At 38.7% G+C, this 25,757-nt stretch overlaps 2 protein-coding genes across 2 annotated transcripts in view; one reads left to right on the top strand and one right to left on the bottom strand.

The window, feature by feature from the left end:
• Positions 1–373: 373 nt before the first annotated feature.
• Positions 374–2,332, bottom strand: purab (purine-rich element binding protein Ab). Its single transcript, XM_077247421.1, has one exon. The coding sequence runs from the start codon at positions 1,242–1,244 to the stop codon at positions 405–407; it is 840 nt and encodes a 279-aa protein (XP_077103536.1). The 5' UTR covers positions 1,245–2,332; the 3' UTR covers positions 374–404.
• A 2,896-nt stretch (positions 2,333–5,228) lies between these two features.
• nrg2b (neuregulin 2b) overlaps positions 5,229–25,757 on the top strand; it is a 76,173-nt gene continuing 55,644 nt past the window's right edge. Inside the window, exon 1 of the mRNA XM_077247412.1 lies at positions 5,229–6,103. Within this exon, the coding sequence (XP_077103527.1) occupies positions 5,692–6,103 (412 nt within the window). The 5' untranslated portion in view covers positions 5,229–5,691. The remainder of the gene's footprint in view (positions 6,104–25,757) is intronic.

The following is a 25,757-nucleotide window of genomic DNA, read 5'->3' as shown; positions in this document are numbered from 1 at the left end:
TATATATATATATATATATATATATATATATATATATATATATATATTGTACTGGAAAACAAGAGGATTTCGCAGTGCATTAGAGCTTGGATGTGTCACACACGTGGATAAAGCGGGATATACACACACTCCTGCACCATCCTGGACACGGTTCATACATGTTGTCGATAGCAGCGTCTTACTGTTAAATGGTGGTTAAGTGGGTAACTTCCGGCGATGAGTGAAGAGATGCAACTGTTCGAGTCTGTGAAGGTTGTGTGTGTGTGTCGAGCGATCCCATATTACAGTAACGTCTGATTATCATGTCATTCGTTCTGTGCACATGTATATGTACACACACATATATATATATATATATATATATATATATATATATATATATATATATATATATTTGCTATGCATTAGTCCTCTTCCCCGTCGTCCCCTTGCAGGCCCTCCGGTAGCATCTCGCGCGCCCTCCGCTCCCGGCTCCGCTCCTGGATCTTCTTCATCTCGTCCGCGTACTTGCAGAAGGTCGCACCGAATTTGGACCACACTTTGCAGGGTACGGTGATGGAGTTGCGGTAGGTGGGCTTTACCTCGCTAACCCGCATAAAGACGCCGTACTTGTTGGATCCTACGTCGAAGAAGAAGCGCTTGTTGTCCACTGTCAACGACGTGCCCTCAGGCAGCTCCGCAGGGTCCTCGTCCACGCCGAAGTCGTCGATGAGTTTGGCCAGCGCGTCGCGGAACTCGATGAGTCCCTGGGCCGGAAGAGCGATAGTCTGGCCTTGCGAGGTTCCCAGGCCGGGCCCGCGATTGACGGTCTGCCGGATCCGGAGAAACCGCCCCCTCTGGTTCTCCTTCAGATCCATGTAGTACTTTCGATTCTCCCGCACCAGGAACTCGCTCTTAAGCGCCCTCCTGGGCTCGTCCTGCACAATCTCGGGGTTGCTGGGGCCCAGCTGGGCGTAGTGCTCGATGAAGTCTCCCAGGTAGTCGCGGAACTCCACGGCGACGGACATAGAAAGAGTCAGACGGCTCTTGTTTCCTCCGGCCCCGACCTCCGCAATCTTCAGAAAGCGGCCTTTGGCGTTCTGTTTCACGTCCAGATAAAAGCGTTTGTTCTGAATGTCCACCCGCTTCGAGGCGAGCTCCTCCGTGTCGTGCTGGAGCCGCGATGCGGCGCCCGGTTGCATCGGGCCGGCGCCGGGGCCTGTGGCGAATCCACCGTGCTCACTTCCACTGTCTCTGTCCGCCATGATGCAGCCTCCCCGCGTACCTTCTCTCTCTCTCGTTCCCTCAGCCCTGCTGCTGCAATCGCGACTGCTGCTGAGCGACCGCCGAACTCTCGCGAGATCTGCTGCCAGAGACGCTTGCTGAAGCAGGAGACGACAACCTGCGCGTCCGTTGGTCGAAGCGAGCTGTAGCCTAAGCTTGGATCAGCTAAGCAACAAACACAACATTTAGCAAGGGAAAATGGGAAAAACAACCATAAAAAGTCTTCGAAGATTGTTACAATAAGTAAAATTCTGAAATGGACTAAAGGCTGTTATATTATGCTATAGGCTATTACACAATAGGCCTAGAAGTGTTTTAGAGTTCTTTAATTCAAATATAGTCTATATCAAGGTCTTTCTTGAAAACAATATTACTCACGAATGTGAAAATTATCTATTTTAAAGATAAACCTAAAACAAAACCTGTAAAACATTGTCAGACAATTAGGCTACATATTAGACCTGGCGTCTTTAATTGGCGTGAAGTGTTTTACAACATTCGGTAAACATTTGTGGATAGACATTAATGTATAAATTTACCTGGCTCTCATATAATGGTCTTCTTTTATAGGCTACAACTTTTTTTTAATAGCAGACTATAATGTTGGAGACTGATGTCGAAGATTAGAGTCCAGGCTGTCTGTTTATTTTGTGTCAGAATGTTTCTTCAGAAACATTTCTTCAAATGTTTACTTTCTTCAGCTGTTTGTTAAGCGTAGACTACCGAAGCATCAACGTCTCCATTGACTTTCATTCAAACAGAATGGGCTCTTATGTTTCGCATCTTTTAGCTCATCTTGAAGTCTCCATCTGGTAGAGGGGCTCTATTTCTGCAGTCCGAGAGATTATTCAGATCAGCAATGTGTTAGTAAAAGTCATATCAGCGCTAAGATTGCGCACAGAGCAATACACTTTTTCATTAAGTCATTTGGAAGTTTTTTGTTTGTTTGTTTGTTTATCACCAGATATTCTCTCAAATTCGCGTGTGCGTTCGTTTAATAAGTTTGTGTGTGAGAGAGATAAAGACAGAGGGACTCAAAATAATAGGCTAATAAATAATTAGGCCTAATAATAATCAGCATGTTGGTGTTTTATTGCTGTTAGATACCATCATGTATTTTTTTGTATATCTTGTTGCATTATTAGTAGGCCATGTAATGCATTATTAATTATAATAAAAATGTGACCATTCAAAGTAGGCTACAGTTTAAATCAAATACATTTTAAGATTACATAATCACAGGGAAAATGACAGGACTTAGTAATAGTAATGATATGGAATCATAGGCACAGCTATCTGCAGTTCAGCACCACGGACAGCGGCAGTGGGCTTTATGAATGAGTGAACGAGTTAGGTTGTTGCTCATTAATGCTTCTACGCCTCAGAGTAAGTGTAGAAATTGAGACTTTAGACAAGGAATAACAGAAAAATCTAGTTAAAAACACATGTGATGAGTTTTCATAGATGTAATATTTGTATTCATGTTGTTAGCATACATTTTAAAATCGTTTATTCCACTTTGATTTTATAAATAGCAATGATTTTCAAACATATTATACAAGGTTATATGATGACGGTCCTCTATGTTTTATGGTTTTCTTGTCCCATAATGGATTCTGCAAGTTTGGCAGACAAAAATGTTCAAATAGCCTATTAATAGTATTCTTAAAAAAATGTGTGGTGGCAATTTTAATGATATTCATTGATCTTTAGTAAAATATAGATGATTCAAATAATGTCACATGTGTGTCTCTCACTTGTAGTGAGAGAAGATTCTGTTTATGTACCTGGGGAGGCAGAAGGGGGAGACACTCCAGAGAACAGACGAACAAGGACCTCTGACCTAGATGTCAGAAGGCCATTTGGTGCAGGGGAGCTTAGTGGGCCAACTAGTGATGTCTATGGAAAACTACTGGGAGGAAGGCTCTGGGGGGAAGAAGGCCTTGAAACTAAGATAAAAGCTAGTTCAGTCTGTCTGGGGGTGTGTCACTCTTCTGCACAGGGTAACAACTGTGTATTAGACTGCTCCTATTCTTGCAAGAATAAATACTTCTATTTTATATAATTTGACTCTGAGTGTCTCTTACGCAGTGATGTTTGTTTAAGATGAATTTTTGCCACAACAAATGATTGACTTAATTTTATTATTTCCATATATTACAATTACTGGACAGTTATTTTGACCTTTCTTTTTTGGAAAAGGATCGTTTTGTTCAGCTCAAATAGTTCTTAATTTTAAAGGAATAGTTCACCCAAAAATTAAAATGATCCCATAATTTACTCCCTCTCAAGCCATCCTCGGAGTTTATGACATTCTTCTTTCAGACAAACACTAACACAATCAGAGTTATATAAAAAAATATCCTGGCTCTTTCCAGCTTTATAATGAAAGTGAATAGAGTCTGAGATTTTGAAGCCCAAAAAAGGTCATCTATCCATCATAAAAGTAATCCATAAATGTCTTCTGAAGCAAAGCGATGCGTTGCAGTTTTGTAAGAAAAATATCCACATTTATAACTTTATAAACTACAATCACTGGCTTCAGGTAACAGCCATAAGCGAGTCTAGTTCCAGCAGAAGAGTGACCTCTGACCCGACACATGACGCATGACATATGTAGGAGTAGCGTAAGCTCAGGAGAGAGTAGACTCTAAAAACGAGTCTCTTTTTTTCTTCTTTTAAAAACTAACTTCTAAATGTGGCCGGTGTTGGAGCCTTATGGATTAAATTTATGATGGATAGATTATCTTTTTTTGGGCTTCAAAAGGTAAGGTATACCATTCACTCCCATTATAAATCTTGGGAAAGCCAGGATATTATTTAATGTAACTCTGATTGTGTTTGGCTGAAAGAAATAAGTCATATACACCTGAGATGGCTTGAGGGTGAGTAAATTATGAGAAAAAAATTATTTTTGGATGATCTGACCCTTTAATTTCTCACAAACATTAAAAATAAATATTGAAAAATATTAATAATAAAATACCTTTTAATTGATTGATATACCTTTTCATTTAATTTTAATAAATGTATTTTTATTTAATTTTCCGAGTCATAAAAAATTACATTGGCCCCATATGTTTTTTTTGTAATACAAAATGAACACAAAGATTACATGTGTTTTAAAGTTTTTATCATCTCGAACAATCTTGTTGTCATTGCCCCAGTAAAGCAAATGTTAAAAAAACATTGACGTGCGTCTAAAGTGAGGCAGGTGTTCGCAGCGCGTTTCTCTATTGCTTTACACACTCGCGCTGTGACTGCAGATGTCGCCCTACAGCAGCCTCAGGACAGGACGGCACTGGCACATTCTTTCTCACGCGACGCATTTACGCATGATGTAACCCTAATGTTCAAGTTAAAACCCAGTCCAAAACCGTGCATAAAACAATCCTCTAGAGTGTTGCGAATCATTCCGTTCATTTAGTCTGACTTGTCACGACGGCGCAATGACCGGTCCCCTCCTCTCATTATTCTAGAGCCCTCGGTAGATGGCAAATACCCGCAGGACCTGTTGCCGGGGCAAATATGGCTGATAGGAAGCTAGGTGGGTTGCTGTGTATCTGTCTTCTTGGCGCGTGGCGGATCGCTTTTTGGGGCAAAATGGTGAATGTGACCTGAATGCGGATTGTTCTTGAGTAGAAAATCAAGGCAAACGCACTTTTCACCAGGCATCGATTGTATTTTCAGCTAATTTTCGCAGCGTTAGTCATCGCGTCAGCGGTCTGCCGCGGTGGCCAGTCTGCCGTTTCTCTATTAGTTGATGTCGCGCGGCGTATAAACACAAATCTTTCTCTGCCATTTTACTTCGCGCAACGACGCGACGCCGGCAGGCTGCTTTCGAGGGATTTCTTTCTACGGCTGGCCGGCCGGCTCGCTCCCGTGCCATTAGTGCGTTTGCGCCAGAACTTTCAGCAGACGGCTGAGATCTGCTCACGTAAAAGCGGAGGGCGCGCGCTTGTTGCATCGCCCAGCCGTACAGCAGCGCGTGCTGCGCGTCGTTTTGCACGGCGGAGCGCATTCCTGGACCCTTTTCGCTCGCATCCCCGCTTTTGTGTGCACGAGCGAGGCGTCTCGACGATGACATTGGCTGGATAGATACATAGATTGAGAGAGAGAGCAAAAGAGAGAAAGAGGGAGTGTGTGCGAGAGGAGCGTCTTGCTGCAAAGGAGCGTCATTTATGCATGCATGCTTATTGAGTTTGGGGATTGTGCGTTGAAGGAGAATGCAGCAGCCCAGCAGTGACCGGGGCTGATAACGGTTCCTCAGCGGCTGGTGTTTCCCCGTCACCAAGTGCATGGGGAAAGCAGCACACGCAGATGGCATGGACACTTGCGCAAGCCCATTCGCACTCAGTCCCCCAGCACCTTCTGCCCCGAGAGCACTGCAGCAGCGCCGCCGGCCGCCCCTGAGCCACAGCAGACGGCATGAGGAGGCTTGATCCGGTGCATTTCTCCATGCTCGTCATCGGGGTCTCCTTCGCCTGCTACGCCCCGAGTTTGGATTCGCTGCAGGACCAGGCTTACCGATCGGCCGTGGTGATCGAAGGCGAGGTGAGCTCGCTGCCCGAAAACGTCTCCGTGGAGCCCTACAGTGTGAATGTCAAGGTGCTGGACGTGTGGCCGGTGAACAGCGGCGGGCTGGAGCGCGAGCAGCTCGTCACCGTCGGGGAATTCGGCTCCGAGGCTCCTTGCGTGGCGGTGGAGAAGCACCACAGATATATCTTTTTCATGGACCCCACGGAGGAGCCTTTAGTATTCAAAGCGTCGTTTGCTCCTCTGGACAGCACCGAGAAGACCCTCAAGAAAGATGTGGAGAGCATATTGTGTGAAGACTGCGGTAAGTTTATTCACTGTGACTGTGACTGGTGGCAGATGCACGGGGCTCTTCATTGTTAACAGATAGAGCAGCACATTCACAATGATGCGTTTTGCTCTAGAGGAGAACGGGAAGATGGGTCGCTTGTGTTTGGGCGTCTCTGCAGTATTGTTCTAATCACCGTTAAAAACATTTAGGTGTACACCACCAGTACACACACACAAGCACACGAGAGAGAGACGAGCATTGACCACATTTGTGGCAAGCCGCTTATTCCTTTAAACCAATGATAACTAATTAGTCACTAATACCTTTTTCAGTTTCACTCATTCATTTGATGCAAAAGTGAAGTGATTTTGACCAGTATCTATTCAATTAGAGGTTTGCTTTTGCTTCATGAAATTTTTTCCACTGGTAATTCATTTTACTATTGTTTTCTAAGACGAGCTGTGGTTTGGTGTTCACTTCCAATTTTCACTATACCTATTCTAGTTGTATATTGATAAAAATGATTATGTGGTGAAGTAAATACTACAGAAAAAAAGTAATTTCTACATGAAAAAGTTAGTTCAGGCAAGTATTTTAAAAATAGTAAATTCTATATTAGTACTCAATTCAAGCTTGTAGAAGTTAAAGTGTAAATATCAATGTTATAAAATTAAGTAAAACCTATTCAACTTTTCATGATGTAGGTGTTACCATCATGCACTAGGGCTTGAATAATTAATAAGGTTTATTTTTTTTCCAGTTCTATTTACACTGTTTTAATATTGCTTTTGTTGTCAGGTTTAGTAACTTGCCATTTTATGACATCGGGAGTTCATTTTGTACTCAAAATGTCTCAAAAACGATCCATCGAATGTTACCGTCAGTATTGAGGTCTCTGTGTCCTGGTGGGTAGGTACTGTTATTTTCAATATGTTAGTATGGTGTCTATACAATATCTATTGTAGTATTTACTTAAATGTATACTTGGTAAAGCATACACTTTAAAAGCATAGTATAAATTCAGTGTTATATTGTTTGAGTAAAAACTAAGTAGAAATTACTACCTAACAACCTTTTATTGGCCAAGTTAAAGTTACTTATTTTCTTTGTTATTTTACTTAATTTAGGTAAGTGGAGTTTACTTAATTCCATGTGAAAATTTACTTTTAAAATCTGCATGCAAAAACTTAAACAAAAAACTTTAAGATAGAAAAAAATGTTACTAGTTACAATTACTAGTTTATTGTCTTTGTTTATTGTGATATATCGAGTCCTTTTTGGTAATAATAGAAACATAAAAATCCATAATATTAGATTAAAGGAATAAATGTTAAAGCGGTTTGCCACAACCATCAGATTGACATGCATTAAATTACCAATTATTCTGTACTCTCAGGCTATGGAGTTCAAGCAATATGAAGCAATGTACATGAATCATCAGGCTAAGAGTCGCCAATGTTCATCTGAATCACGAGATTTCAAAGAATGCAGATGTGTCGTGATTCATGCAGGTTTCTAACCTTCTCAGAGATGTTGTAAGTTTATGTATGGTGAGAAGCATTAGAGAGAAATGTGTGTGAAATAATGCGGATGGCAGCATATTAGTTAGCATTTGGTTGGCATGGAGCACGAAACCACGTGATGGGAAATCTGCTGGATGTGGTTGGTTACGGGATCAGGTGGCAGAGGCAAGGCCCCTACAGAAAGGGATTCCCATTCAAATGCAGATAAGCTCTGGCTTCACACTTCTTCCCTGTTATAATTTGACATATTGGTGAATGTTTTATTTAACATGACTTCATTTATTGATGCTTTCTATTTACATTTTATGAATTAGAAATGAGCATCGACTCAGTGTGCTTTAAGAACAGAGTGTGACTTTGACATAATAGTGCCGTTTTAATGCAGAGATTAAATCAGTTCATATGGTTGTCAAGCGACCTTCCGAGTAGGTGTGGTTGAAATGAAGTGTTTTGCATGGCACCCGATTGGTAGATTTGTTTGAGATATTAGCCTTGTGTTTTTACTTTTTCATTGTGTTTCCACTCCAGTTGACATATGCACAAATTATGACTTTTTTTGTTGGAAGAACTCCATCCTCTAGACTAGAGACAGAGCCTTAAGTGTCCTCTCTCTCTCTTTAATTCCTGTGTGTCTTTTCTTTTAGTCTAATGGCATACTATTAAATTAGTAATAATATTACCCTAAAATTATATTACAAGGAATTTCTGTGTCTTCCTGTCCTGTTCTTTCCAGACAGCCCTGGGTGAGTTTTAGGAAACAGGCAAGAGTCTCTTAATGAGAATATATAAGGCATTTGATATATATGTGGATAAGAATGAATATTTAGATATAATAGCAGCGTTATTTGCATGTTAACGCACATTGTCCAATTACTGTTTGTGCTGCATTGGATTAGATTATTTGGGATTTATTTGTTTGTTTATTTGTGTGGTACAATCAGTGTTGGGTGTAATGCATTACTAAGTAATTCATGTAATTAAATTACAAAAAGTGAAGCATAGATTACACTACAGTTAGGCCTACTTCTGATGCAATTCCATTAAATACTGTGTAGAACAATTCTATATAAAACAATTATGGATTTAACATCTATTAATAAAATGTATGTTTTTAATGAAACCTTTTGAATTCGTCGGATCAAGAATAATTTATGCTATTTTATATTATTTCTTTGAAAGAATTATGTTGTTTTATGTCTATCCTTGTATTGTGCAACTGGCTGATTTAATGTTGATATCGGATTTAGAAAGTAATAAGTAATGCAATATTTTTATGGAGAGTAATTAGTACAGTATCTAATTACACCGTTGAAGACGTAATTAGTAATTCATTTATTTTTTAGAGTAGCTTAACCAATGCTCGGTACAATCAATTTAGATTGCATAAAAATGTCAAACAGACATATAATGCATATGCAAATATAAAAATATAAACATTTGCATATTCAAATTGAAGCATGTTTTAGGAATATCAGCTTAAAAATAAATACACCTAAATCAACATGGTACTTCTAGTTATTAAAAATATTCAGATCTAAATATACAATATTTTTCAATATTATTTGTTAAATATCTTATTTATTTTTAGAATGATAATAGGCATATATAAATATCATTTTTTTGCTGAGGAAATGATACCCAAGCTGTTGAAATTGCCTCTGTGCCGATATGAATGAGTTGACTTGTGAATGATTGTAAAATGGCTTTTGTTTACTCTACAAAGTTTGGGGGAAGTGAGAGAGGAAAGAAGTGTCAGGGAGCAAAAATACAGAAATACTGTATGTGAGGTAGGTCAGATGATTTTGAGGGGATTTACCCACTTAAAGCATCAGAGGCACTGATTCTGATATTATGCTTTTTCGGATATTACCTTTCATGTATAGTGTATTATAGCTGTTTGTGAATGTAAAAGGCCTGTGAAATTTCAAAGACCAAAGTGCACAATAAATGAAGTTATTGTCTTCCTAAAGACTGAAAGAGTCATCAGTATTACAGTCTTGCTTTCTGCACGAACCCTACATAGTTCTGTAACGAATTTGCCTAATTCCAGCCTATGGTCTTCATTGGCTGCCTGTGAACGTCTACATAGACCCTCAACACTGTAGATGTAGCTGAAGAGTTTGGTTCGTGACATGTTGAGAAAACACTGATGAGGACGATTAGCTCGAATTGATAAAACCAGCGCCGTTGTTATTGTTCGTATCACTGTGTAGCTGAAATTCAGATATGGTAACAGGCTTTTCTTTGTTTTCCGATTTGCGCTGAATAGGTTGACCAATCATAACAGACTAGGGCATCTGACCAATCAGAGCAGAGGAAGCTCTCGGAAAGGAGGGGTTTAGAGAGACCTTGACCGAACCGTTCCAGACACTGTGAGAAAAGAGGTGATGCTGCAGTGTATATTATGGGGAAATGAAAGTGTTTTTTGACCTTGGATGCATGTAAACCTAATGTAGGAAACTCCTAAACAAAATTAGGAACCTTTACAATAGAATAATCGGGGCGCTTTAATGCATGCATTTAGGAAAATAATCAGTGTAAAAGTGTCAGATTGACTGTTTGCTGTTTGTTAGAAATTAAATGAGAGCAGTCTTGATCCATGGAGACCGGTGTGTGCAGAAAAACGATCCAGCTCTGAGACTGAAAGACATGGTAGATGTAGAAACAGAGAGACTACAGAGACAGACAGACAGGGAATGAGTGAACATCTAGTCCAATGTGACTGAACTGAATGTGACTGATGAAAGTGGCCATACCTTGAACTCTGCAGCAGAAAGTGAGAGAGACACAGTCTGTGGTAGTTTGAATGTGCTTGCAAGAGAGGAACAGGATTGAGAAAGAGTGTGTTATCTGTGTGTCAGTGGGGATGAGAGAAAGAGCGAGCAAGATATCTGGAGCTTGCATGAATTATGCAGGTTGCAGTCTAGAGTGCAGAGTTTTAGCTGACCGTGTTCCTTTTTCCCTCATTTGCCTCTGATTTATATTTCACAGTAACTTTGCCATGTGCTTTTTCAAACACAGAGAACAGAAAGCCGAGAGCAGGCCTGTTCATGCCAGATAAAAAGCAGCCTGTATCAAAGGCGCTCGGATACGAAATGGGAAAAATTAATGAACATATTGATTGTGCATTGTTTTAAAATTACATCGCAAACAGCGGCTCGTTTATTCTCGCAACATTATTGCTTTTCCCTCATTGCAGTCTCTTAAACATTCCTACACAAGCCCTGAAGCCATGAAGACACGCAGAACATCAGAGGCAGCGTCACAGAAACAGCCCCACCTCCTGGTCAGATTATGGTAATGCTCCCACCGGGGGAGACCAGCCCGTATAGAGGAAGACGGTGCTTTTTAATCTGACGTGTATATAGTGTATGAAGCTGTATTAGAGGATCAATAGAGCTTCATAAGGAGCTTATAAAGACAGTGAATGTCCTTTAAGCTGCAGAAGGACAGTTGAAGTTTACCCAGTCACTGAATTATTGAACAGCACTTAGTTTATCTTCCGTCCCTTGACGCACACTAGCAAACCTCCTCTGTAGTCTAGAGGCTTCAGTTTGGTGCTCGGACGCTAACTTGCGACTACGCCAAATCTTTTTTTTTCATTCTGGATGGAGGAAGGAAATTATATCCGCATGATGTTAAACTTTGTGTTTGGGTCACGTGATAAGGTCGATAAGTAGGCAGAAATGCTTTTATTTAGTATATTTATCATTGAAAATAACACTTTTCATTGCAAATTATGTTATCTAAATGAAAATTTGAAAGAAAAATGAATACAAAGTTCTGTCATGTAACTCTAGATGGCGCAGTCTGATCATTAACGCAATCTGCTTGCAATCACATCATTCTCTATTGGGAACAGCTGATTGGTTCCTGCTGTATCAGTAGCCAATGATCTCGCTACTCAACTTTCAAATACTTGGTCAGTATTTGCTGTAGCAGTTGCAGCGCGCTTTCAGAAACCCTCCACCTTCCCCAGCTCCACCTGTATAGATCTGCTACGGGTAATTCTTGTACGCTATATTGTACATCAGCAGCATGTCTTACTTGCTCACAGCAGTGTGTCGTGTGTGTATTGGCAGTAGCAAGTCCCACAGCAATTTCTCGTTAGAAAATTGTGTTATCAAGTCCCGCCAAGTTCCGCCTAGACCAAACATATCAACATTGTCATATCCTTTACCAAGCCAAACATTTAGAGAGTTGTCACGACAGAAATGTGATTTCATTCATATTTTGTACATCACTCTTTCGCTTTAACAACAGAATCCAACTTTTAGTGTTGATAATACAATTTGCAATGAAAATGTTTTAAAGGTGCAGTATGTAATATTGAGCTAGTGGTTGAAATGGGTACTGCAGACCGAATTCAAAACATTGGAGAGAGATGTTTCCCCCGCCTCCTCTTCCTCAGACTCGACACTCGCGCAGGTTGCCAGATTGAGAACACGCAACATGAACGAGCACAATTGACAATGGAAAGTGATGATCCACTGTAAGCGTATGTATCTGTGTTCTAATATGCCTCTAGTCATAGAGCTTTTTAGATGGATGCTGAGGCTTTCGTGTAGAAACTGCGATTTCTGATCCAGTTCGCTTGCTGGCTTCCATGGCTGTCGAAGTACTATATTGTAAATTGGCAGTGGGCGGGATCACACAGACCAAAACAAAAACAGACATTCCAACACATTTTAAAGAATGTGAAATTAGCAAGTTTCCTAAATCTCTGCAAACATATAATGGTATTTTTATGCTTTAGTACAGTAAAAAAAAAAAAAAATACAGTACCTGTAAATTAGAAATTTTAATTGAAAATTTTAAAAATCACATTTACCAAAGAATATATGTTGTACATCACCCTTTTGATTTAAAGGGATAGTTTACCCAAAAATGAAAATTCTGTTATTAATTACTCACCCTCATGTCGTTCCAAACCTGTAAGACTTTCCTTCATCTTCGGAACACAAATGAAGATATTTTTGATGAAATCTGAGAGCTTTCTGTCCCTCCATAGACACCTACACAACTACCTGACGCTTGAAAAAGTTCATAAAGAGATCGTAAAACTAATCCATATGAATTGAGCGGTTTAGTGCAAATTTTCTGAAGAGATTTGATCGCTTTATATGATTAATAGATTGAATTTAGGCTTTTATTTACATTTTAAACATTGATCAGTGAACATAAATGGAAGCTCAAGCGAACCTGCTTGATGCGCGAGAACAAAGAACCTCTTTTGAGAACCTCTTGCTGAAGCTCAAACGTGCTGTGTAACATGAGAATGAACCTCATTGGTTCTCGCACGTCAAGCGAACATTAATCTTCCATTTACCACAACTGATGTGAGTAATAAAAGCCAAAATTCAATCTGTTCATCAAATAAACGATCAAGACTCTTCAGAAAATTTGGACGAAACCACCCAATGGATTAGTTTTACGATCTCTTCATGAACTTTTTAAAGCATCAAAGTGTTAATTGTGTAGCTGTCAATGGAGGGACACAAAGCTCTCAGATTTAATTTAAAATATCTTCATTTGTGTTCCGAAGATGAAGAAAGGTCTTACGGGTCTGGAACAACATGAGGGTGAGTAATTAATGACAGAATTTTCATTTTTGGGTGAACTATCCCTTTAAAGACACTGTGCAAGAAGGTCTCAGACTTTTAGACCCCATTGTACGTGCAGAAGAATCTGTCTGTCTCTCTATCCGCCCAGCGTTCTTTTACTGTCATTCACACAGAGAGACTGAAATCAGATGAATCTGTCATGAGTTCAGCCCGAGCCCACATAAAATGGATTTTTTAAAATATATTTATATATATATATATATATATATATATATATATATATATATATATATATATGTGTGTGTGTGTGTGTGTGTGTGTGTGGGGGGGGGGGGGGGGGGGGGGGGTTATATAGCCAGCATGCTCCTGATATTACACATCTGTTGCAAAGTAGGAGGGGAATTATTACTGAAAGAGAGAAAGGGAGCACAAGAGATGCTATTGCGGAAAAACGAGTGGAACGGGATGGGAGAAGGTAAGCAAATGAGAGTGGTATAAAGAGAAAAGCAGATGCACTGTAGGGGGAGGGGGGCTGCACACGAGAAAAAAAGAGGGAGGGAGAGTAAAAGAGAATAGCTTTCCCCTTTCTGCTCTGCCTGCGAGCATCTCATCAACTATTCATCACTTACTGTGCCCATCTCTCTCTCTCTCTCTCTCTCTCTCTCTTGTTCAGCCCTCATTCACGCTATCCTCAGCTTTGAGAGATGTGTCAGGAATGTCTAATTGAAATGAACTGATAGAAACACATTGACTCAGGTAAGCAGGTCGACTCAGCCGAGATTATTTCTAAGACAATCACACTAGGGCCTGTTTCACACACAAGCTGCATCTGCGATGTGTATTTTTGGTGCCGGCCATATTAACTAGGGATGGGTCATGATGTTCAGCTAGTCAATTAGTGAGGTCTAGATTTTCTCTTATATATTTTTAGCTTTGGTATTTTTAGCATTTGTGCTTTAATAAGCATGCTGTGCTTTATTTGTTAGTTAACACTGCAAAACCCGCATCCATGCTCCACCGTAAGCATTTAATTTTTTTTTTTTTTTTCAGTAAAAAATATTCCCTTTTTTATGCATTTTATGCATCCTGCGTTCTGTTTAATCATATTGCATATCATATACCACGTATATTATATATTAGGGGCCTATGATTTCTGCGATATGGAAATCATGGACAGAATTGCAGAATTCAGTCATAAAAATGGGGGAGCGACCTTTAACCCACGGCAACAATGTAAAAGTAGCCCAATTCCGAGGAAAAACCGTGAGAAAACCGGGGACTTGAAAAAAACATGACAGACAAGTTAAACATGAAAAAGAAAGGCAATTTCGGATAAAATAAATTGGATTTTACAGGGGCCTTATATATTCACCCACTTCTTTTGTAAACGCTCCCTAAGAAACGCATCCGATCAGGGTCAGGTGAACCATAAACCAGCCTAACCATACAGGGCTTCCACTTTTCACAACCAAATATTCAACTAGTCGATCAGGCAATCCACTAACTTGAAAATATATAGTTTTGCATATCCTTAATATAACTGTTTGCACCGTTCATATGCAAACTTAAGTGCCGTGGCATCACAGAAGGGACTTTGAAAGTATATTTTTGGTGTGTAAGTCACACTTGACACAGAGAACATGTTGAAAAATCACTGGTACCTATTTATCAACATGATATTTTGAAATATAGCTTTTGTATAGTATATTGTTAAAAACAAATATAAAAATAAGAACTAGTTTGTCGCTGTGCATGTTGGTCTCTTGTGGGCGGTTGACTGACTGTAATAAACTGCAATGGTCTTTTGGCATTAGAGGTCTGATTGGTGTGGCGGTAACAGACCTCCCTACTCAAGGGGGCGATAGAGTTCCCTTCAGATGTCTGTGCTATTCAGTGTTGCCAATCAGTGGAGAATTTGGAGAAAATCACATTGGACTATTTTTGGGCTACTTCTGTTGCACAGACCAAATGTGTTGTTATTCAAATACAGCTGTAAAACATGTTGACTTACTTGCTAAGTTGCTCTCTGCTGTTTTATTCTGCACAAAGGTAGTTGAACTGAAAAGAAAACCTTTTAACATATAGAAATGCACATTGTCTGACATATTTCGAAATGCATAGTTTGCATTTGTGTTCATGTGTTTGCATAGAGTATGTGATTGAGAGGATGTAAAACAGATTGCGTGAGTGTCTTTGCCAATCTTAAACTCAGGTAGTGTTAATATGCTGTGATGGGATGCTTATGTGGAGGTGATGCTAGTGTAAGCTTTTCTCATTTGGCTCAGATAACCTGCTGTGTCAACTTTTTCTTTTCTTTTTTTGTTTTAATTAGCAGCTGGTTTTCCTCTGCGGGCTCCATTGGGACTCCATATGCTATGGAGTATAGATCCCATGTGTAAAGCACACGCTGCACCGCATCTTACTGTATCTTACAAAAATAGGTCCTATAGTTTCCACCAAAACACCACAGTTACTACATGAACCTGTACTTACTGTAAAATAATATTAATTTCATGAGGGTCCGTTCTTCCTTTCTTCAGTAAGATTTTTTGTGTGAACATTTTTATTCAGCAAGAATGGCTTAAACTGATCAAAAGTGACAGTAAATACATTTATAATTTTACAAAAGATTTTTGTTTCAAATAAATGCTGTTCTTTTGAACTTTCTATTCATAAAATTACCATTTTTGACTTTGATAAAAAGAAATGTTTCTTGAGCAGCAAATCATCATATTAGAATGATTTCTGAAGGATCGTGTGACACTGAAGACTGGAGTAATGATGCTGAAAATTCAGCTTTGCATCATAAACTACATTTTACAATAGATCCAAAGAGAAAATAATAATATTTTAAAATATTCCTGTTTTTGCTGTATTTTTGATCAAATAAATGCAGCCTTGGTTGACATACAGTATTATATAGTGAAACAGGATATTCAGTAAGAAACTAACTGTAAATCTAAGAGCTGGATGTGAGTTTGGGTGGATTGAAAGAGCGCCGGCACACAATTTTGAAACTTTTCTGACCACAACGTGGAGAATGAAGGTCAAGCTCACTTCTTTTTCAAAACTTTTACTATTTGCTATTATTCCTGGAACTTTTATCATGTTAATCAGCATTAAATTACTGTGGTAACAAAAGTTTATTATTCAATAAATAATAATAATAATAATGGAATTAAATAATTAAAGGATTAAAAGGTATTTAAGGGAATAGATAAATAAAAGTGGTCAAATAAGTTCTAGGTCTAATTGTAGTTATGAAGTAATCAATCTAAACTATTTGCAAATAATTTTTTATTTTAAAATGTGCAGACATTCACTTTTATTCATATGTCTTATATTTCGAAAACGCAACCGTTTCTTGTCTCTTCACATTCATTTAAGAATTACATGAATCATGATTGCATATTTTCAATTCAAAATTTCATAAAAGGTTGAGTAGTTTGCATCACTACATAGTCTATTACTGTCGCTGCTGAACATTTCTATCGTAAAACAGTTATCTATTACTAACATCTACTTACATCTTTCCACAAGCTCTCATTGCTTTGTGACAGTGACAGTAAGACCCGCCTTCTTTGATTTGATTGGCCATCTCGATAATTTTGACGTTAGATAGCTGAGGCAGAGGAGCCTAAAAATGTAACTGTTTAAACTTTTTGTAATCCTAACAACACACAGCTTTACTCATTCTACACTTAAATTATATGTTAAGACAAATAAAATGAGAAAATATGAATTCTATTATTTATAGCTCAGATAAGTAAATAAGTAAAATTGGAAATGACAGTAATGAATCAGATGTGTGTATATTTGTGCATTTGTGTGTGTGTTTAAACTCACAGTCACAATGGCTCTTGCGTGAAATTGTTTGCTGCCGGTGCTATCGAGTAGTGAACTCTTGTTTCCTCCACCCTGGAGAGGTGACAGGAGACACGGAGAGAGCTGCTCTGCGGAGCGATGTATGTGTCAAAGGTCACCGTTTCACTCATTGTTCCTTTTAACTGCGGGACGGATGGAGCTGCAGTAACAGCATCCACTGGAGAACGTTTTAGCTGCTTCTTTAATTGTTTAATTGTGTAATTATTCTGTCTCTCTCTCTCTCTCTCTCTCTCTCTCTCTCTCTCTCTCTCTCTCTCTCTCTCTCACAAGAGTGGTTACCATGGTGACAGCTGCCTGCTGCAGATATCACACTGATCTCACACACAGATAGAGGTGATTCTGTCTTACACAAAAATGGAAGTCTGCAGTCTCATAATAATAATAAACAGACCAAATGTGTCTTGCACTGTGTGCAAACACAAACACAAACTATGACAATGATATTTATATATGATATGCGTGTGTGTGTGTGTGTGTGTGTGTGTGTGTGTGTGTGTGTGTGTGTGTGTGTGTGTGTGTGTGTGTGTGTGTGTGTGTGTGTGTGTGTGTGTGTGTGTGTGTGTGTGTGTGTGTGTGTGTGTGTGTGGTCAGGCAGGTCGGTGTTATGACGTTTGATTTGAGTGCTTTGCTACAAATTGCTCGTGCTGAATAACAGCACTTGTTAAAGCAGATATGAGCGATCCGTTTGATTCTGGAGGGCAAGAACCAAGTCGGGGGGAGGGGAGAGAAGTGTGCGAAAGATGGAGCGGGAGAGGACGTATGTGAGATTGAAAGAGTAAGTGTGTGTGTAAGTGGGAAAGAGCAAGTCAGCTGACCTTGAGAGCGCAACCCTTGATGGAATGCTGAAGGAGATCGGACGATCTGATTGGCTGGTGGTGTGTGTTCGGTTCCAGTAGGGCTGAGTTCAAGCAACATCCTACTATCCATTCACACATTGCGTACACAACATGCAACATCTTCTGTATGTATTTAAATTTTATTGCCACACAGCTGTCTATGCAAAGTTGACTATATATTATCTCCAAATTGATCTGCATAAATACAGTACACTCATGTATATTATAATGCGCTCTAAAAAATGCTGGGTTGTATCAACCCATGTTTGGGTCAAATATGGACCAATGGAACCGTTGGGTTTAAAATTGAATTTAAAAATTTAAACCCTTGGTTGGGTTTGTCCATATTTGACCCAAACATGGGTTGAAACAATCCAGCATTTTTTAGAGTGCAGTATATTTTAGTGTATATAGTAAATCTGCATTTAAAAAAAACTACTTGATTTTTTTTTTTAAGTAACTATAATTTCTTTCTGATTGTATTAGTTTTTAATGATTAAGGTAATGGTTGGGGATAGTGTTACTGAAGGACTTTGACAGGAATATTGTTCCAGGAACAACATACGTTGGCAAAATCATAGGAATTACATAACCAATTCACTATGTATGATGCACCATGCCCCAATTTAATATTCAAAATGTTATATTCCCACTTTCCAGCATTCCCCATGTGAGGAATGGACTGTGACAGGCTGGAAAATAAACCCTGTCATGGCGCTGCAGCTCTCACATGGAGTGCTTTATTTTCATATGTGCCTGCATGTGCCAGAGCTTGCCAAAAGTAATAATTTTTCCAAATATCTTACTTTAGTGTTGGTCCTTTTAAATGGCAAAATGTTAGTGTTCCAGACAAAGTCATTGCAGAGGAAATTACGTTTGGTTGTTCTGTACAGTTAGTAAATTGTGTTGTTGAACACAAGATGCTTACATGGAACCGGGTTTTTGTTGTAATCTGCATTAAATGAGACAAAAATGGCAAACGTTTATCTACAAACTAGTGATGTGAAAAGTATTAGTTGTGCTTGATTTTAAAGGATTTTGTGCATGATAAAACTGAGTGAAAAAAAAACCTCACACACTTGCTCTGAAGTTGAGGCCAGAATGCCATATAAACTTAAGTGGGATGTTTTGGACCACTTGGCCACCTAGCAACACTCTAGCAACCACCCAGAACAACCAAGCAACTGCATATCACCTCCCTGGCAACCACCTTATTGGCAAGTTTTGTATGGGTATCCAATCATAACTCTCTTCTTAAAACCTAGTTGGATAGTGTACTTTTTACCCCTGCTGTCATGAATGTGAATTTCCAAATCACCATAAATGCACAGGCTTGATATGCTTTCAGTTCCCACCTGACAGTGAGAGGGCACATGTGTATTGCTCCCCCAAACACTGTAGGCGGAAAGATCAGCGGTTAAGAGTCATTTCAAGACTCTACAGTCAATGGGCATGTTCTTAATGGCACACTGCCATACTACTTATTCTGTTTTTACAGTTTGCAACATGTGCACTGTGCACAGTGTGACATACTCAATTTGCCAAAACGTGCAGTATACACTTTACAACCAGAACACACTGTGTGGAATATTGTATCCTACAATGCAATGCTCTCAGCTTGAATTTACACTCGAGAGTGTCGTGATGACTAAACTAATAGCTACTAAGTGATAATGGCCAACATTTTCAAATATCCCTGTCAAGACTCAGTATTTGATGCATGCAGCTTCACCATCAATATATACAGTATATATATGTACTCAGTATACTATGATCACAGTATGTACTGTTGGTATTCAACCAGAATAATACTTTTACCATCGCCATTCCTGCGGCGGTAAAATTGCGGGTGTGTATTTGCTGCCTTTTACCGCTAAGAGGCGCTACAATCACAGACTTTGAAAAGTGTCTGTTTATTCTCTCTATTGCGTAATCTACCGCCGCGGCTCATTCAGTGCGATTGAAAACTGGTAGCAGATGAATTCAAGTGAAACATTGTAGTTAAAATAATTCATAATCACAATACTGAAATTAAATTGAATAAATAATGAAAACATTTCACCGTTCTTGATGCTTAAATAGGTAACTGTTTATTAGTGAGTTTATTAACTCTTTATTTATTTAAAGTCAAGCGTTTTGTTTAATTATCATTGGCACATTACAACATAAATTTGCAACATTCCAGTAGAGCCGCTGCACAGACGACAAAACTGAGGAAAGAAGATTGTTAGCCGATCGCGTCAGAAAATGAAAATGAAGAAGCTCATCTTTAGTCTGCTAAATTATTGTTTTGGGAATCATTCACGAAATTGAGATGACTGACAGTGAAGCTACGTTCACACCGCCAGCGACTTTGTCGCTGTATGTCGCTAGGCTCTGTACTGTGAAGTCGCTTGTGGGCGTTCGTAGTGCTGTCGCTCTAATGTTATTGGTAGACTGCACGTCTGGCCATATCTATACAAAACACCATCACAAGTGATATATACAACTATACAATTTTAATTTGACTAGGAATTAGGCTCAAAAGAAACAGTATATGCTGTTGGGGGAGTGTTTTTATATTACCACAGCAGTGTTCAGTGGATTAAATAATTTACTAGATTAACGATCGATCAATCAACAAATTAAACTCACTCATACTGTCATAAATTACTAAAACGTCATTCGAATTTGACAAATAATCAATTTTCTTGTCCCTAATAGTCAACACAATGCAGGGGAAACTGTAAAATGAACTGCAGGAGTACTAAACTTGCATCATAAAATTACACCACTCTAACTATAAATGTATGAATTATACTCACTGAGACTGTCGATGGTTTCTTTTCCATGCATCATTTTATTATATCCATATGTGGTTACAGTCAAATCATATAAAACCGTGAAATCATCCTCGAACTCTTCTGTCTTCCCTGCACTCGAGACCGTGACGTAAGCTCCACTGAAAAGGCTTCTTTCCTATTGGTTGTCGCTCGCGAAAATCACTTCTCATTTGCATTAAGTTGAAATTTCTCAACTTTTGTCGCTTGTCTCTTGTCGCTTGACACGCCCACATTCTGTCGCCAACGGTCGATGTCGCTCGTGTCGCCGGAAGTCGCCAGCGCTCCATTGAAATGAATGGGATCATGTCGCTTTGTCGCTGCGTGTCGCTGGCGGTGTGAACGGGGCTTGTTACTCGGCCATAGCAACGGAAGAAATTTTGCAAAAACAGATCCATACATTGAACAAATCAGAAAAAGACTGATTTTGTTAACTTGGCTACTCAAAATATCAGACTAACTAGTATTGCTTTCAATATAAAAACAAATGAAAATGTAAAAGAACACTAAAATTACTTAAGTTTGACCCCATTACTTAAACCCCATCGAACATTTCAAGGTTTAAATAAAGTGTCGGGACAGTTTTTTTTATTTAAAGGGGTGGTAAAACGCATTTTTTCGAAGGCTTGATTGTGTTTGTGGGGTGCACTGTAACATGTGTTAATGCTTCGTTTTTTAAAAATTGCATTATTTTTCATATATTTTACCTTTATTCTACACTGCTCTGCCCCTCCCTGTAAAAACGGTCTGATGGTTTCCTGGTTCTATGAAGCCAGTCCCTCAAAACTAAGCAATGGACTAGCTGGCCCAGTGTGTTGTGATTCGCTAACCGTCTAGTGCACATTTTCCGGAAACGTCACGCCCCGTACCTTTACTGGTACTTTGTGCTTTGGTGTATTATAAACAATGGCGTCAATAAAACCAATCGGACCCGGGGAAACGTTAGTGAAGATGATCGAGCAGAACCTGTTCAAGAACGGCTGTTAAACGACGTTTCAAAAGGTTTGTTTTTTGTTGTTCTCTCATTACTTTTTAGATACGCTGTTATTTAATTGTAATAATTATTATAGAATTACAAAAAAATAAGCTTCATAAACAAGAATTTCATATAATCGTTCTAACAAATTATACTACAGTCCTCAATGGGATTTTTTTGAGTAAAGACTGCGGATCGATAGTGATCGTTACTGACTGTATGGCACGGTTACTTTTGTATTTTTAGAACGATTGTAGACAAATATCTGTCGACAAAACTATTAACCCAAAACGAACACTAAACATCGGCTGCCAAATCAAACACAGAACCATGTTTAGCATGCCTGTAGATAAACAAGCATGTAGATAAACATAAAAGCTCTAATCAAAGAATAATTTACACTAATTCCAAGTTAGCTGTTGAGATTAAAAAAAAGTTTGTAACGTTAGGTGTTTGTCGGATAACGTTAAGTATGAATGAGCATTTAATAAACAAGCAGATCCAAACATCGTTGTCATTTATTTACTTCCTTGCTACAACGTACAATTAACAATACGAACTATTGCAGGAAAACACATCGACGAAAAATAAATCATACTTACAGGTTGTGGCCCGTAAACAAAAGCTTCTGTTTTTAAAGTTGGAACTGCTCCATCTTTCAGGACAGGCCGTTGTGCGAATCATGCATTGAACTCGTGAAGATTGTGGCAGCTTACCTCCGTAACATGTGCAGCACAGAGAGCAAGATTTGGATCATAATTATGAGGGACCGAGTTAAAAATAAATTTTAACCATTAATCCCTAACTCCCTCGTCCCTAGGAAGGCTGAACAAAGTTGCAACCGGGATGAAAATAACAGCAGCGTTTCGACGGCATTGCGACAACTCATCTCCAAAACAGCAATATAAAATGGCCTCACCCCGCTTATCAAGTATACTCTGAGGAGGGGTTTATGTAAATAATGGGATTTGCTGAGGTCAGCAAACCCGGAGGAATGTTGTGTAGTCCAAAACCGGTCGTTTGCTGTAGCCCTTAGAAATTGAATTTTTTAAAAGCAAATATCTCCCTTTGCTTTAAACTTTGAGCGCTGTAACTTTGCAGATCTTGTTAATTCTCAAACAGCAACATTACACACTAGCTAAAGTTCGAAAAGTGAAATCGTGTTTTACCACTCCTTTAAAACAGCTGCATCGAGTTTAGAGTTTATTTCCTTTGCGATGCAAAATAAGAAACACAGAATTTTAGTCTTGCGAAATTTTAAATTTGTATTGCCGAAGAAATTGCAGCTAAATTAAACAATTAAAACAGTACAAAACGAAAATATAGTCCAAAGCAACATAAATTAAAAACATGTGTTTTTCTTTACCTTTCTCTCGCGCTGGATCTCTTTTTAGCAAGTTTATTTAGTCTCCCTCACTGCGCGTGCCGGGTCTCTCTCGAAATTAAACATTTCAGGGTAAAAACACATCATACAACTGATAATACTGTATATGTTGCTGTGTACATACAAATCAAATCACGATTTGAAGTATTAGAAATCACGAAAAAAACTGTAACCATTTATTTAGCCCTTGTTGCTTCAAAGACACAGCATGCCTTGAATTCACCTTACAATAAAACGAGGTTGATCGCGGATTAAAGAGGTCTGTATCTGCTGATATATATATACTGTAGCCTATATACTGTATATATTACACTGCTCACTCCCATTCGTTTCTTGGCATGAACGCGTTTCGTCAACAGTTCATGATTAGATAATTCCAGATTGTTGACAATCATACACACTGCTCAAACATTCTAAAACTCTACAAAACCAGTTGAAACAACTGGATTGAACACTTCAATTGAAATTTTGTGTGAAAAAACTTTAAATACAATAAGTAAACTACAGTATTTATAATTTAATAAGATATAGGGCCTACATTTGGACACATCAAGAGATTTATCCTTAAAATAATTTTGCCTTTGCCTGCTCATCAGGCTATCCGACACTCTCCATGTGATAGACGGAACATTAACACCTATTGTCCTGCACGCACGATAAAGCACTGAACTGTCCCTCCAAACCCCCAACCCCACCGGCTATCTGACTTTGAGACTGGCTTAAAACAAAGAGAAGTCGCAATGCACACTTAAATTGCTATTCTAGACATTATTAGGCTATTAAAGTGTTGATAATGAATGCATTAAATGATTTAAGCTACATGTAGTGATATTTCTGTCTTAAAAGTTTATTACTAAATATTTCATTATTTCAATAATTGAAAAAATAAAATGGTTTGGGCCAGCTTTTTCCAAGCAAAACTAAATATAATCTTCAAACGCATGTTCATTTGTTGTCACACACACACACACACACACACACACACACACACACACACACACACACACACACACACACACACACACACACACACACACACACACACACACACACACACACACACACACACACACACACACACACACGTGTGTATAAAGCATTTGTCTGGCATATCAATATTAACACATTTTGATGTCATGTGATAAGAAAGCCATGAAACAAAAATTTGTGTTTGTAATATTTTTTCATTGTTAATATCATACATATTTAATAATATATGCTTTACATATGTGTATATATATATATATATATATATATATATATATATATATATATATATATATATATATATATATATATATATATATATATATTAAATTAACAATATACAATATATGGGTATTTGATCAACTTTGGGTTAAACTAACTACATTTATAAGGCACAGTATATATTTTAGGGGATGCAACTGGTCACAATTTATTTCCTTTTCCATCTTTGTAATTACTATTTGGTAATGTGGCGTTACAAACACTACCAGACAGTTTAAAAATGTGTTAAATAGTTCATTTCTGATTTTTTTACTCTTGTATGTGATATTATGTAAGCACTGGCAATGATTTTCTCTTTCCAGTATGTTCTCTCTATTTGGTGGAATTTTCTTAAGCCAACTTATTAGGCCAGCCTCTCTCTCTCTCTCTTTCTCTCTCTATCTCTCTCTGACACATAATAGCAGTCTGTGGTTTCTCGTGTCTTAATGCTGTCTGTTTCTCTTTCTCTGTGGGCTTCCTTTGCTGTCCTATCCAATCTGTCTAAGGACGTGTATTGTATATGCATTTAACATTACCTTTGGTTTTAAAGTGAGCTCTCTGCTAGTGTGAATCAGAGTCTGTCTGCGATTCTTAGACATCTTAACCATGTCATCTGTTCATGCAAAACAATCATCAGTGGTTTAGACATGGAAACATTTTAATTTTGCATGCTTAGCTGAATAAATTCAACTTACACTACAGTTTAACTCTTTCTTGCAATATTTTTCATCTAGTGCTTTTTTCCCCTTTTTTGTTCTGTTTTTGGAGAAACAGATAGCTACAGATTCCCTCTAACACAAACAGATGGAAAAAGTGAGGGAGAGAGAGAGATGCCCTCTTTTGGCTGTCAGTATCATTGTGCACATTCATTCTGGTCTGTTGTCTGTCTGACAGTCTGTCTCTCTGTCTCTCTCTCACTCACACACAAGTGTCACAGAGAGCTGGCACACACAGCACCCAAGTCACGTATGGCCATATGTTGAGCTTATGTGTGTGAGGGGACTGCAAGTGCACACACACACACACACACACACACACACACACACACACACACACACACACACACACACACACACACACACACACACACACACACACACACACACACACACACACACACACACACACACACACATATACACACACACACTCTCTCTCTCTCTCGCTCTCACTCACACACACACACACACACACACACACCAGATATTTGCTCTTTACTGCTGTTCTTTCAGGCGTGTCTCAGACAAGCTTTCATGTTACTCTTATCAAGCTCACTGGTCATCCTTTTTTCTGTTTCCTCTGAGGGAATGAGTGTGTATGTCAATTAAGTGTGTGTGTGTGTGTGTGTGTGTGTGCGTGTGTGCGTGCGTGCGTGCGTGCGTGTGTGTGTGTGTGTACGCTTGCATGCACACTTGGGTGAGTTTCACTTCATCCAAAGTATTAGTGTCAGTA

Source organism: Siphateles boraxobius, unplaced genomic scaffold (assembly GCF_051911475.1).
Source record: "Siphateles boraxobius isolate OS27281-9 unplaced genomic scaffold, OSU_SipBor_1 3, whole genome shotgun sequence".
NCBI classification, from domain to species: domain Eukaryota; kingdom Metazoa; phylum Chordata; class Actinopteri; order Cypriniformes; family Leuciscidae; genus Siphateles; species Siphateles boraxobius.
This window is presented reverse-complemented; position numbering and strand designations above follow the sequence as displayed.

Excerpts from the sequence above, each read along its gene's own strand:
- purab (XM_077247421.1), bottom strand. The coding sequence starts at position 1,244 with ATGGCGGACAGAGACAGTGGAAGTGAGCACGGTGGATTCGCCACAGGC.